Source organism: Nycticebus coucang, chromosome 9 (genome assembly GCF_027406575.1).
Source record: "Nycticebus coucang isolate mNycCou1 chromosome 9, mNycCou1.pri, whole genome shotgun sequence".
Lineage (NCBI taxonomy): Eukaryota > Metazoa > Chordata > Mammalia > Primates > Lorisidae > Nycticebus > Nycticebus coucang.
The window spans coordinates 8943694-8959566 of record NC_069788.1 but is presented as its reverse complement, the minus strand read 5'-3'; the positions used below and the strand labels follow the sequence as shown (position 1 = coordinate 8959566).

Below are 15873 nucleotides of genomic sequence, written 5' to 3'. Positions count from 1 at the left end.
CAAGCTCTCTGGTCTACATGTTGTGGCATAAAAATGAGAATAAATAATGAATATAATTAGGGGAGGGAGAACAAAGTGACACTCTTTCTCACACACTGGTCACTGATAAAGATGTCTTCTTAATATTCTGAAAATGAAAGTTGAAATGCAAATGTAAGATTTATAATCAAGCTAGGTAATACATGAACAACCAAAATTATTAAATTATTAGTGGTTTTGAAATTATTAAGTAGTTTGGGATTCTTTGCATAGTGCACTTTTTTCCTTCTCCATCCCTCATTTCCTTGTTGGTAATGTTAAAAAAATGGTTACAGTCTGGAAATTGGGTTGTTTTGTTTTATTTGAGGTCTTGGCACCTGTTTACTCTGTATTGTCATTGCTTGTTTTTATGAATGATTAGGTTCATATACTAATGAAATATATACTAATATATACTAATGAAATATTGTTTCTTATAAAACAGCAACCTAAGCTGGGTGTGGTGGCTCATGTTTGTAATCCTAGCACTATGGGAGGCCAAGGCAGGTGGATCACCTAAACTCAGGAGTTGGAGACCAGCCCGAGCAAGAGCAAGACACCATCTTTACTAAAAATAGAAAAATTAGCCCGGCATTGTGGTGGGTGCCTTTAGTCCCAGTTACTTAGGAGGGTGAGGCAGGAGGATCACTTGAGCCCAGGAGTTTGAGTGTACTGTGAGCTAGGACACCACTACACTCTACCCAGGGTGACTGAATGAGATTCTGTCTCAAAACACAACAACAACCTGAATTAATGTATATTTAAAAGAAACAGTCCAGGAGGTGGCAGCAGCTCATGCCTGTAATCCTAACACTTTGGGAAACTTAAGACAGAAGGATCCTGTGAGTCTGGAGTTCTAAACCAGTCTAGGCAACATAGCAAGAACTCTACAGAAAATAAGAATTACCTGGGGATGGCTGTGTAGTCCCAGCTGCTGGAGAGCTGAGATAGGGTTATTGGTTGAGTTTAGGGGTTTTGAGGATACGGTAGTGTGAGCTGTGATCATGCCACTGCATTCCAGCCTGGGTTAAATAGAGTGAAACCCTGTTTCTAAATGAATATCAAATAACCAATCCTGAGTGGAATATTTCACAAGAATGATTAGAGGCAGTAAAGAAAACTATAAAGGGTCAAGTCAGCAGGACAGATTCTACTTAATTTGTCTTTTATTTATTCTGTACAAGAGTAAACATTTCTTTTTCCAACTGTGGTCTTCTGTCATTAAAAAATGTTTGTTGTTGAATGACAGGTTCATGTAGAGCAGTGGTTCTCAACCTTTCTAATGCTGCAGTGTATTTTCTTTCTTTTTTTTTTTTTTTTTTTGGTAGAGACAGAGTCTCACTGTACCGCCCTCAGGTAGAGTGCCGTGGCGTCACACGGCTCACAGCAACCCTAACTCTTGGGCTTACACGATTCTCTTGCCTCAGCCTCCCGAGCAGCTGGGACTACAGGCGCCTGCCACAACGCCCAGCTATTTTTTTGTTGCAGTTTGCCCGAGACTGGGTTTGAACCCGCCACCCTCGGCATATGGGGCCGGCGCCCTACTCACTGAGCCTCAGGCGCCACCGCAGTGTATTTTCATTTTTACAAAAGGGGGCATGACGCACAGGTTGAGAACCCCTGAATTAGAGTTTTAAAATTTTTGGCTGGGCATGGTGGCACTCACCTGTAATCTTAGCACTCTGGGAGGCTGAGGCGGGTGGATTGCTTGAGCTCACGAGTTGAGACGAGCCTGAGCAAAAGTGAGACCTCGTCTCTACTAAAAATAGAAAAACTGAGGCAAAAGGATTGCTTGAGCCTGCGTTGGAGGTTGCTGTGAGCTATGATGCTACGGACTCTACCCAGGGCGACAGCTTGAGACTCTGTCTACAAAAAAAAAAAAAAAATGTTTTTTTCCTTCTTTCAAAAACATTGAGTGATGTTTGTGGTACGTACCAAGCATAAGTTGAGTGAAGAGTATTCAAAGATGACTATGTCAGCATTCCTGTCCTTGAAGTTCAAGTTTGATCAGGGTAGAGATTGATTCGGATATCACTAAGGAAAGATTAAAGGAGCTTTTGAGTGTACCAGGTATAAAAGGACACTTCATGCAATGCTTTTTTTTTTTTATTAGTTAGCCAACAGATTTATTTTATGTAGATCTTTTTCTTAATTCATCGCAAAATCAAATTTCATGTCATATTAATGTAAGTTTATGATTCTTTTTCTTACACTTGAAAAATTTTTAAATACATGTTTTTATGAATGTTTATGTAAAAGCAAGTTACCATATTTCATTATTTTTATTTGCTAGGATTGAATTAATATAACATATGATAGAAATGTTTAAGTTAATATGGGGATTTGAGAATTTTTAAAACTATGTTTTGCTTCCAGTTTTGAATATTTAGTTCCTTTCATAATAAAGAGGAATAATTTTGAGATATGAATCTTATTTTATTCTAAGTTGAGGGCTTATATAATTTTACTCTTGAATAATTGATGCTGATAGCTTTCTGGAGTTTCCATGAACTTTGGAGAAAGTAGAACTGTATACATTAGTCATGTGATAACGGGCCATGATTTTAAATCACAGGCCTTTCCTTGGGTCCCAAATTATGTAATGTATTTAATCTAAGACTTTTGTATAAAAGTTCCAGAATAAAGCCTTTTTTCACACAAGATCAAGTAATCATATCTGGTCTTACAACTAGAATTACTAAAAATTTTGTAACCTTTAGGAAATGTTATTGTTCCTTGAAAACTGTTTACATAAATCTACAATGGTCCTCTTCTTGCATTCAGGGTTTACAGTTACCAGTAGTTAACTATAGTCCAAAAAATATTTTAACTTAACCATTCCAGAACTACCCTGTTTCCCCGAAAATAAGACAGTGTCTTATTTCAAGGTGTGCTCCCAAAGATGCGCTAGGTCTTATTTTCAGGGGACGTCTTATCTTTCCTGTAAGTAGGTCTTATTTTTGGAGGATGTCTTATTTTCGGAGAAATAGGGTATTAGTAGATACTGATTCAGTTTCTAAGTTTGCTATGATAGCATCATTAAATTTTTTTTTTTTTTTTTTTTGAGACAGAGCCTTAAGCTGTCACCCTGGGTAGAGTGCTGTGGTGTCACAGCTCCCAGCAACCTCCAATTCCTGGGCTTACGCGATTCTCCTGCCTCAGCCTCTTAAGTAGCTGAGACTACAGGTGCCCGCCACAACACCCAGCTATTTTTTTGTTGTAGTTGTCATTGTTGTTTGGCAGGCCCAAGTTGGATTTGAACCCGCCAGCTCTGGTGTATGTGGCTGGTGCCTTAGCCACTTGAGCTACAGGCGCCGAGGCATCATTGAATTTTTCAAAGATCGGGAATGATGTTCAGGAAAGGGAAATACATACAAATTCATAAAAGTACAAAGGCATCAGGGCATAAAATAGGAATAGATAGATTAACTTGGTACAATATGGTAGTGCTGTGGGGCTTATGATAAAGCCAAGAGTAGTGTACAGAGCAAAGAACAAAAGTATTTTCAAAAATAAAAATAAATTATCTGCCCATGTTCTGGCACTGTAAACCAGAAACGTGAGTAAAAGCTGTCTTATTTATAGAATGGTTCCACCAATGCTTCTTTCCAGTGTATTGATTTGGTACTATCCTCAGTTTTGGGCACTAACCAGTGTCTTGGAAAGTTTCCCCCGAGGATAAGGGGAGGACTACTGTATTTAAAAGAAAAACTTGAAATATTTGATAGTTAAATAAAGCCTTTTCAAGAATTTTTATAGTTATTTAATTCATCTTTCTTCCTGTTAAATATTTGAGAAGATTGTTTAGATTAAATTATTATGTGTATTGACAAAAATTGGGGAAAAATTAGACAAAATTCAAAACATAGTAATATATGTAAATGTGTTTAAAACAAATTGATCACATTATAATTTTGCCTTATTGACTATAGTTACAACAACTACAATGATATATCAACAATGAGGTCCTTCCTCTTACATTTTTTTTCTTTTTCATGTTTTAAGCAGTCTGGACCGAAACGAAAGGTAAGCTTTAATATTGATGAAATTAGAGTATGGATATAGCTATTAAATATTAAATTACTTACGTGCCTTGAAAAATACCCATTGAATTGGAGTTTATCCTTAAAGCTTATTAATTAAAAATATTTCCTTATCTGACACAATTGTGCATATTTATGGGATACAGAGTTATATTTCAATACATAAGTACAGTGTTTAATGATCAAACCAGGGTAATTATAGTTAACTGTATTCACCCTTCAGTGCTATAAAACACCAGAGAATTCATTTCTCCTATCTAGCTGTAATTTTGTATTTAACTAACTTCTCCCTATTCTCCCCTCCCCCTACCCTTCCTATCCTCTAATACCAACAATTCTCTCTAATAAAAAGAAACTTGTCCGGGTGGCGCCTGTGGCTCAGTCGGTAGGGTGCCGGCCCCATATACCGAGGGTGGCGGGTTCAAACCCGGCCCCGGCCAAACTGCAACCAAAAAATAGCCGGGCGTTGTGGCGGGCGCCTGTAGTCCCAGCTACTCGGGAGGCTGAGGCAAGAGAATCGCTTAAGCCCAGGAGCTGGAGGTTGCTGTGAGCTGTGTGAGGCCACGGCACTCTACCGAGGGCCATAAAGTGAGACTCTGTCTCTACAAAAAAAAAAAGAAAAAAAAAGAAACTTGTCCGTAGTATAACATGTTTGGTTTATGTTGGTGGTGTTTTAATATTCTCAATATACAGTTTTCTATGAATGATTATTATATATTCTGATGTTTGACTACGTTCCTTTAAAAATAGAATATTTCGATGCCTTAATAGTAAAGTTGCTTTCAGTTACATCACAAAATCCTAGTTTTTATATATTAGTGATAACACTCTGGTATTTACATGTTATAGTAGGCTGGAGTGAGGGAGAAAAGTGGAATTTAAATACTTAAGCATGAAGTTAGAATTTTAAACCTCAAAAATACTCTACTCTGACCCCCAAATGTGTGACTGTATTTTTTCAAACCTTCTTCTGTCACTATTTGTTCCTTTTGTAAGAACATGGACAAACACATATTCTTTTAGAAGAAATATGAGTAACATGAATGTCATGGATAAGTTTTTTATGAATGCACATTTCTTTGAATAGTGAAACAGTTTTAATTGTTAAAGCCAGTGTCTATAAGAGCAGTTTCTTTCTCTAAAGGTATGTATGGGGAGTATCTTTTGCATGTGCGTGTTGTATTTTTCTTGGTTTGAAGAGATTTTCAGAAGTCTTGAGACACCTTGTTACTCTTCCTCCAAATGGGTTAATCCTGCTTGTGTTAAAGCAGTAATTTGATGTAATCTTTGCGTGTCAAAAGAAGGGGCATTCTGGAATTTTGTTTAATTCTTTTTAAAGTTTCATAATAGAAAATGACATTGTTAAGATTTTCCTACCTTTTTTCAGATTTTTTCTATGTAATTTTTAATGCCCTTAACATATGAAGTCATAATGAAAATGCAGCTCTGTATTCTGAATTTTCACCTAACATGTCCTCAACGTTTTTCCATGTCATTAATTTGGCTTCTAAAGAATAAATTTCAGCAACTGTGTAACAGCTTGTCCTGCAGATATACATGACTTATTTACCCACTAGCCCATTTCTGGTTGTTTTATACTATTTTATGTGACATACCAGTGAACAACTTTGTTTGCATCTCTTAGAATAAATCTCTGGCCTATGTCGAACAGTTTGATGAGAATATTTCAAATTGTATATGAAGCCAGCACATTGTACCCCTTGATTGCACTAATGTACACAGCTATGATTTAACAATAAAAAAAGAACCAAAATAAAAATTATCAATAACAAAAACCTCTTGAAAATAAATGTCACACCTTATCTCAAAAAAAAAAAAAAAAAAGAATAAATCTCTGGAAATGGACTTTTTGCCAAAGTTACAAGTGTTTTTAATGCTTTTGATAAGTGCTGATAAATTGTTTCTCAGAGAGTTGGAACTCATTCATAATAACAACTTAAATTGCTATCTGAAGTGTCTGAAAATAAAATTATATTCAGATAAGGGCGGCCCTTGTGGCTCAAAGAGTAGAGCGCCAGCCTTATATGTCAGAGGTGGTGGGTTCAAACCCAGCCTTGGCCAAAACTAAAAAAAAAAAGAAAAAAAAATTATATTCAGATAATACTATCTTCCTTGGAGTAAGAATCATCTAAGCCTTTGGAAATAATAAGCGTGGAGCAAGATGACAGGCTACAACTCTAATAATAATAATGATTTTAAAAATAATTATTGATCTCTAATCGAGATACATATTATCTCAATATGTATACATATTATATATACATATTATCTCAAAAACATGAGATACATATTATCTCAATTGATATTAGGCCAAAATAGTCACAGCAGCACCTACGATTAAATATCTAGTAATAAAATTAATAATGAGTAATCCCTTATAAATGTATGTAAAGAACCTAATCTGAGGCATATATTACATTCCTTGTTGGTATAAGACTTTGTTATTTGATCCCGGAGCTTCTTAAGATAAAGTGAATTTTATGTGATTGTAGTCAGAATCTCAGTGAGTTTGTTGTTATTTTAAGAAATTTAGCAAATTTGCGCGGCGCCTGTGGCTCAAGGAATGGGGTGCCGGTCCCATATGCCGGAGGTGGTGGGTTCAAACCCAGCCCCGGCCAAAAACCACAAAAAAAAAAAAAAAAAAAAGAAATTTAGCAAATTGACACTAAAGTTCATTTAGAAGAGTAAATATATGAGAAGAGTAACAAACTTATCCTTTTCCTTTCTTTTTTTTTGAGACAGAGTCTCACTAAGTTGCCCTTGGTAGAGTGCTGTGTATCACAGCTCACAGCAGCCTCAAACTCTTGGGCTTAAGTGATTCTCTTGCCTCAGCCTCCCAAGTAGCTGGGACTACAGGCTCCCGCCACAGCACCTGGCTATTTTGTTGTTGTTGTTGTTGTTGCAGTTGTCATAGTTGTTTTAGTTGGCCCAGGCTGGGATCGAACCTGCCAGCCTCATTGTATGTGGCCGCCGCCCACTGAACTAAAGGTGCTGCCAAACTTACCCTTTTTAAACTAAGATAAATGAGGGAAGAGAAGAATGACTCATCTTGCCACGTAATAAAACCTACTGTATAGAAAACGGTGATAATACATGGAAACAGTAGGAAAAGACTAGTAAGATAGTAAACAAGTTAGAAAGGCCAGATGCATTCAGTGTCAACAAACCTCTCCAATAAATAAGAACAACTCATAGTGCCTTTTAAGCTTGATTTTAATATTTGCACATTGGGTGACAAAATTTTGGCTTACTATAGGCTCTACCTAGTGGCCAGTGGTTCTGTTTTGACAGCATTACCATCCTTGGTAATGACATTGAATATTTGTGCACTTGTTTGAAATGATGAATATATTTCTGATTACATACTACTTTTTGGGTATACATTTTTACTTATTCCAAGTGTTTATTGACCACTGTGGGCATAAAGATGCAGTGATGAACAAAACAGACAAGATCATTGCACTTCTATAGTTTACATTCTGATGGGGGCAAAGACTACGAATAAACAAATAAAACATGAAATAGTTCTGTGTAGAGAAGTATATGTTATAGTTTAATGTTACACTATAAGGTTTTGGATATTACGTGACTTATTTAGCACACTGTCCCTTATTAACAATGCATGGGTTAATATACTGTGTCCAATTGCAAAGAGGACAGTTGAGTTAATGTATCATTTTCATCAGTCCCTGCACACATGTATGATTTACCATCTCAAATGATTTACGTCAGTTATTTTGCTGAACACTTGTGCTTTTAGTATCCCAGAATTAAGCAGGTTTGAACTGAATATAAAATTTGTATTTCCAAATTTTATGGCCACCTATAATGAACTGTCAAGTAGTTATTTTCCTTGTTGATAATCTTTAGTATTTCACAATATGTTTCATGTATATGTTTCAAAATATATGTTCACTGGTTTAAAAATACATGTTACTTAAAGAAATTTAGCTAACCCTCACTAGGGAGTTTACCACAATAATATCATATTTTGCTGCAGGTTTATTGCCTCTGTTTTAAAGTTGGCATTTTAATTTTTCCAAAGTATAGAGTTATAAAAATTAGGGTTTAAAATCATCAATTCAGTTTGGAGAAAGATTATAGTATGTTCTCTAATATGAAAGTGTATGGAATATAAAAACATGCATTTTATTTATTTTTATTTATTTTTTTCATGTATTTTATTTTAATCCTGATAAAGTGTAGTTAGCCGAAAGCCTACCCTCTGTTTCTGTTTTTTAAGAGATGGGCTCTCACTATGTTGCCCAGGCTGGACTGACTCAAATTCCTGGCCTCAAGTGATTCTCCTCAGCTTGCCAAGTAGCTAGGATTACAAGTACATACCACTCCCCGGCTCCTACTTTCTTTCTTATTAAGACTATTACTACTGGGCGGCGCCTGTGGCTCAGTGAGTAGGGCACCGGCCCCATATGCCGAGGGTGGCGGGTTCAAACCCAGCCCCAGCCAAACTGCAACAAAAAAATAGCCGGGCGTTGTGGCGGGCGCCTGTAGTCCCAACTGCTTGGGAGGCTGAGGCAAGAGAATCGCTTAAGCCCAAGAGTTAGAGGTTGCTGTGAGCCGTGTGACGCCATGGCACTCTACCCGAGGGCGGTACAGTGAGACTCTGTCTCTACAAAAAAAAAAAAAAAAAGACTGTTACTACTACTACATCTAAGACAAATTCTTGTCTTTATAATTTATATCCTCACAGATTTTAAAATTTTGGAAAGGTAGAAACTGCCCACTTGTACCAGATGTTGCTCTGCTCATCAACATTGATTGCAGTTTGCTTAGATTCATACTTTATGATTGCCATTTAATGATTATGTGACAATAAGCAAATTAACCCCATTGTGCCTCACCTTCTTCATCTACAAAGCACTAATAATAGTATTTATTTATGAGGTGTTTATGAGGATTAAAGGAATTAATAGATAAAAAGCACGTGGAATAGTACATGGCACATGACATTTAATGTTTGCTAGCTGCTATTACAGTACGCTACTATCACCACTCATTTTGTTCTTTTGTTATTTTCATATTTGATTTCCATTTTAAGCGCTTTAACTTTTTTTTTTACTCATATAAGAATATGAAATTCTTACAAGAAAATTTCTTTGGGATTTTTGTTAAACTAAATTGCATTACTTTAGTAAAGAAGATACAGATCACTAGTGTGAATAATTTTACAAACGTTCTTAGCTTTTATTTTTAATTCCTTGTTTAAATAAAATGGGAATGCTTTTAGAAGCTTTTATTTAGAGTGGGAACATACCCAGCTTCTTAGCTCTCTGTTCTGTTGCACTTTTTTATAATTCTTACATAATCTTTTTATCTCATAATTAGTTACAAGGTTTTGACTTTCTTTGAAAATTTGTGTCTGTTTGGATTCATGTAGACATAGTATTTAGGACCCTTCGTGACTAAAGATTTTTAAAATCCTTGAATTCAATTCTATATGAGATTTGACTAATTTAATATTTTAAAGCAAATAACACTCATATCCCTGCCCTATTGCAGTCATATCACAACACTAAAATAATTGCTTCATGATTGCTGGTTTTGTACATAACAATTTTAGAATTATCTTCAAGACAGTCCTATTCAACATTTATTCATTCATTGATTTATTTTTTCATTGATTTATTTTTAAACAACTAAAATACATTTATAGTAAGATTGGACAAATTGAATATTATTAAACTGAGAATTTTTTTATTCAAACTAAGAAATGTTGACAACAAAGTATTATGAGTTTTTTAACATAGTTTTTATCAACTGATTTTGAAGGCAGTTCTAAAAGAAAAATTTTAAAGGTTTTTTTCATCTGAGGAATAAATATGTATAGCTTTCCAAGTGAACTACTTTGAAAGGACAATAATTTGGATTCAGTTATTAAATATTTATTCAACAGTTTGACTTGTAGGCTCTGATAGATTGACATTGTAAATAAAATATAGTCATTGTTCTTGGGGACCCTGTAATGTATTTAAGTATTCACATATTTATAAAATACAGTTTTGCTATTTTATAGTACTCTTTTTTTATATGGCAAAGAAGCTATGATTTGCTTTTAACAACATATTGTAAGGGGCGGCGCCTGTTGCTCAGTGGGGAGGGCGCCGGCCCCATATGCCGAGGGAGGTGGGTTCAAGCCCAGTCCCCGCCAAACTGCAACCAAAAAATAGCCGGGCGTTGTGGCTGGCGCCTGTAGTCCCAGCTGCCTGGGAGGCTGAGGCAAGAGAATTGCGTAAGCCCAAGAGTTAGAGGTTGCTGTGAGCCACCGTGTGACGCCACGGCACTCTACCCGAGGGCGGTACAGTGAGACTCTGTCTCAAAAAAAAAAAAAATAACATATTGTAAGTATCCCCTTAACGTTTTCATTTTGAAACAATATTTTCTGTTAGAATAAAACTATATGAATTTCCTTTTCTAGGAAAGAATATCCACCTCATGTCCAAAAAGTTGAAATTAGTCCCATAAAGTTAAGTCGGCCCCAAGGTGTTGGTAAGTGTGCAGTTTTATTTGTTACATCTGTAAAGGGTATTGAATCGCTGTATGAAAAGTGCAAACAGATGAGACATGGACTTTAGAATATTCCCAGGTGTAATAGAAATTGGTAGAAAACTTTTTTGCAACTGATTTGAGAATATCTTTTGTGGTATATTTTCAAGGGATAGTTGCAGTCAGGTGATTACTATTTAAAATCTTTTGATCATAGTAGCATTTTTATGTTACAAATCCATATATTAACTGTAGCTGAATTGTAGCTTTGAGATTGGTTTTCCTGAACTACATTATAATGTCGTATTATGTAATTATCTTTTCATTTAATGGTTTTTATTTAGAATGCATTAAGGAACTACTCAATTAAAATCGGGCCATGCTTAGTATTACTGTGTTAATAGTAGATGGTAGAAAACCAGTGTAAGTAAAAATTTATATTTGTATTGATTGAAACTATCTTTAATATATTGGTGTTATATTAATATAAAAATAAAATAAGGGCACATAACTTTATAAAAATATTTTACCATCCAATTAATTTTCTTTGTCTGCAATAATAACTCTTAGTATGTGTCCAGCTTGCTTGTCCTAAGCCATTGCTTGTTTAAATGGCTCTGATGGCTCTTAGTTCCAAAATCTAATGATTATAAACTACTAGACTTTCCTGATAGCTAAGAGTGTGTTTTTTAAATACTCATCTTCTTTCTTTGCTTTGGTTGAAAAGTCTTTTATACATTTACTGGACATGCCTCTTTTATAAAAAGAATATTACAAGTTTAGTTTTATTCTTTCTTAGTTATGTGCAGTTATTATGAATGTGAATTATCATATTTAACAGTGGATATTAATGCTAAGTTTATTAAGTTTTGTAATAGTGATCCTCCCTTCAACATTCATTGTTTTACACCTTTAATCTTTATCAGACTCTTTACTCTGTACTAAATGCCATAAAGTCAAATGCTTTATATTCATTATGTATTTTATCCTAGCTTTCTATCCCCCATAAGCTAAGTTATACATTTACCTGTATTTTGTACAGAGGGGGAAACAGAGGCATGAAAGGATTACATAACTTTCTCAGGGGCACAGAGCTATTGGTAGAGCTGGTGTAGAACCCAGACATGTTTAGTGCTAAATAACGTGCTCTTAACTGTGCTTTACTATTTTCTTGCTTGGTCACAAAGAAAATTACCTTTAATCCTCACAGAAGAATTAACTTGGCAAGAGGTATTGTCATTTCCATTTTACATGTGCATTTCAGAGAGGCTTAAGTGATATGGCCTATTAATACAGTTTTAGATGGCAGTTAGCCAGGCTTGTTACAGATAATTTAAAAATTTTATTTAACATACAATAAATAGGTCAGAATATTCTTTTTTTTCTGTTAACTTGTGATTAGTATTTTCAGATAATTTTAGGCTTACAGAAAAGTTGCAAAATTAATACAGAGGGGTATCATTGACCCTTCACCCCAAGTCCCCTATTGCTAACATCTTTATAATCATAGTACATGTACCCAAAACCTAATAACTTAGCATTGATGTGGGGTTCTTTTCTGAGACAGAGTCTTCCTATGTCGCCCTCTATAGAGTGCGATGGTGTCACAGCTCACAGCAATCTCAAACTCTTGGACTTGCCTCAGCCTCCCAAGTAGCTAGGACTACAGGTGCCCACCACAACGCCAGCCTATATGCTGGCCTAGGCTGGGTTCAAACCCTCCAGCCTCAGTGTATGTGGCTGGGGCTTCAACCACTGTGTGCGCCCAGGCCTTTTTTTGTTGTTATTGTTCTTGGCAAAGCTATAGGTTTGTAGAACTTGTTCAGATTTTGCCAGTTTTTCACTAATGTCCTTTTTCTGTTCTGGTATCCCACCTTGCATTTAGTTGTCATGTTTTCTTAGTTTACTTGACCATTTTGAAGACTAGCAGGCAGTTGCTTTGTATGTTGCCTCATCTTGGATTCGATGATGCTGTCTTAATAAATTTAGTCTATTCTTTTTTTTTTTTTTGAGACAGATTTACTTTGTTCCCCTCAGTAGAGTGTCCTGGCATCATAGCTCATGGCAACTTTAAGCTCTTGGCTCAGGAGGTCCTCTTGCCTCAGCCTCCCAAATAGCTGGGACTTCAGGTGCCTGATACAATGCCTGGCCAGTTTTTCTATTTTTAGTAGAGATGGAGTCTCACTCTTGCTCAGGCTGGTCTCAAACTCCTGAGCTCAAGGGATCCACCCACTTTGGCCTCCCAGAGTGCTAGGATTTTATAGGCATGAGCCACCACACCTGGCCTTAGTCTGGGCATTTTTGACAAGACTTTCACAGAAACAATGTGGCTTTTTCAGGGGTCACAAGATGTTGATACGTCTTATTATTAGTTATGTTAACCATGGTCACTTGCATAAGATAGTTTCTACTGGGTTTCTTCACTGTAAAATTACCAATTTTTTTCTTGGTACTTAATAAAGATCTTATAAGAGATACCCTGAGATTGTGAAAATACTGTTTCTCCTGAAGCTTTTACCCACTGATTTTAGCATACAATGCTAGATCTTTCTTGCAGCAGTTGCAGCTTGATATTTGTCTAATGGTGATTTTTCTGTTTTCTTCGTTTCTTTGACATTTATTAACTGGAATTCTGTAAAGAAGAGCTGTGTCCTACCTATTTATTTGATTATTTATAGCTGCGGATTCATCGTTCTCATAGGTAAACTTTAGGAGAGGAATGTTGGTATATTTAACTTGGAAACTTTGTTTCACCTCCTTTGGTATTAGGTGGATAGATGAAGATTGTACTTTATTTTGGGATTTCCTTTAGAAATAGTTTTTAAAGTATTGAGATTTCAAACCCAGCATCACTAGTTACTGACATAGCACCTAGAATAATTTACCCGTATACATAGGTCACTGTCATTCTATAATTCTTAACACCCAAGGCTATTTTCTTTATTATCATTTTTGCCCCCTTTATTTTGAATTTAAGAGGCACTTAATATGAACTTAGATAAGTTGTAGCCATATTCTAGCACTTACTATCATTAGCAGGCAGTTCTTCAGTATAAAATTAAAGCTATAAGCTGTTAAGTATAATTTTTGGTCTCACTACATGTCCTATTTTTATGACTGTATCTCAGCCTGGGCATGGTGGCCCATATCTATAACCCCAGCACGTTGGGAGGTCGAGGCAGGGGGATTGTTTGAGGCCAGGATCTTGATGTCAGCCTGGGCAAAATATCAAGACCCCTATTTCTACAAAATTAAAAAAAAATTAGCCCAGTGTGGTAGCTCACACTTGTAGTCACAGTGACTCTGAAGTTTGAGGTGGAAGGATCACTTGGGCCCTGGAATTTGAGGTTGCTGTGAGCTGATTGCACCAATGTACTACAGACTGGGTGACTGTCTCAAAAAAAAAGAAATTTCATTTTTTTCCCTACTTTCTCTTTTGTTTCTTTAGCTTCCTTTTTGTTTTCCTGACTGATTTTTTTAATTCTTCAAAACGAGAATGAATAGATATATGCCATCACTGAATATACATTTAATTATATTCCTAATATAATTATATCGTGTGATTACAACTCAATCACCTGATTTAGCACTATGTAATTCATATGCACAGTGGAAAAAATATCCCCTCCCACTCAATTAGTCCAGGGTAACTGCTCTTAGTTATTTTATTACATAACTTTCAGAACTTATGTATGTATATATGTGCCCCTTTTACAGTATGTACGTTCATACTAGGTATACTGTTCTATAACTTGCTTTTTGAATTTGTTGCGGTATTTCCTGGTTTCTGTACTCTCATTTAAAGATATTGGAATATCAGAGGAAAGCCAATGTGGAAAAAGCAATTAAGAACTTTGAAGGAAGTTTAAGAATCAAATATGGATTGATTCCTTACATGTAGGAATAACTTCCTTACAAGTTAATGTGTCCGAGTCTCTGTAATTAAATAAAAGTGAACATACAGTGACCCACTATATATTCATAATTATAATTTCATTTTTAGTGTTTTGATATTATAAATAATATTATACTAGCACATGCATTTTGTGTATTTGATTTTTTTATTTTTTATTTATTTATTTTTTTGTAGAGACAGAGTCTCACTTTACTGCCCTTGGTAGAGTGCTGTGGCGTCACATGGCTCACAGCAATCTCCAGCTCTTGGGCTTACGTGATTCTCTTGCCTCAGCCTCCCGAGTAGCTGGGATACAGGCGCCCGCCACAACACCTGGCTACTTTTTTGTTGCAGTTTGGCCGGGGCTGGGTTTGAACCCGCCACCCTCGGCATATGGGGCCGACACCCTACTCACTGAGCCACAGATGCCGCCCTATTTGATTTATTTTTTACATCAAATTTTTTACATCAATCATTTATTTTTTACAAATAAAATTGCAAGGATGAAAGTTATGTACTTTTTTTTTTTTTTAATAGAGAAACAGGTTCTTGCTCTGTTGGCTAGACTGAAGAATAGTGGTGTGATCATAGCTCATTGCAACCTCAAACTCACTGGGCTCAAGTAATCCTCCTGCCTCAGTTTCCTGAAGTGAAGACTACAGGCTCATACCACTGTCTGTGGCTGATTAGTTTTTTGTAGAGACAAGGTCTCACTATATAGGCCAGAATGGTCTCAAACACTTGGCCTCAAGCATTCCTACAGCCTCAGGCTCTCAAAATGCTCGGAGTACAGACAAGAGCCACTGTGCCCAGCCTAGGCACATTTTTAAGATACATGTATTTTACTGCCAGAATACCTTGTATAAAGTTTATAAGCTTCTATCAGTTTTATTCACAGAAAAATTGGCTTTTACAGTGAAAATGCATATATCTACAAAATAGATTATATAGATAATACCTTTCTATTCTAAACACTTAAGCAGGCATATCAATAACTTTAAAAGTTCAGTATGTATTTACAGTATAATTTTTTATTTTTAAGCAAAATTTATATACAACAAAATATACAAATCTTAAGTGTACTGTTCAGTAAATTCTGACAAATATTTATCTCTTTTTAACCCCTGTGAAGGCTTCATACAGATGTTGTTGTCACCTCATTCTCTTCCTCATTCCCCACCCATTCCCCCTGAAAGGTAACCATTGTTCTGATTCTTCCCAACATGGATTAATTTTACCCATTCTACAACTTCATAGAAGTGGAATAATGCAATATGTACTCTTTTATGTGACACTTCTTTCGGTATTATTATGTTGGGATTCCTTCATGTTGCTGCATGCATTGGTAGTTTGTTCCTTTTCATCATTCTAGTGTATGATTGTACCAATTTA

The 15873-nt window shown here is 35.8% G+C and overlaps 1 protein-coding gene across 7 annotated transcripts in view; it reads left to right on the top strand.

The window, feature by feature from the left end:
- SENP6 (SUMO specific peptidase 6) overlaps positions 1 to 15873 on the top strand; it is a 108898-nt gene that overhangs the window by 37809 nt on the left and 55216 nt on the right. For 4 of the 7 annotated variants that reach the window (XM_053602842.1, XM_053602837.1, XM_053602841.1 and 1 more), the window contains 2 exons: positions 4024 to 4044; positions 10519 to 10589. The exons of 1 other annotated variant lie outside the window; for it this stretch is intronic. In XM_053602842.1, the coding sequence (XP_053458817.1) occupies positions 4024 to 4044; positions 10519 to 10589 (92 nt within the window). The remainder of the gene's footprint in view (positions 1 to 4023; positions 4045 to 10518; positions 10590 to 15873) is intronic. 2 more of the 7 variants (XM_053602839.1, XM_053602840.1) reach the window with 2 other exon arrangements.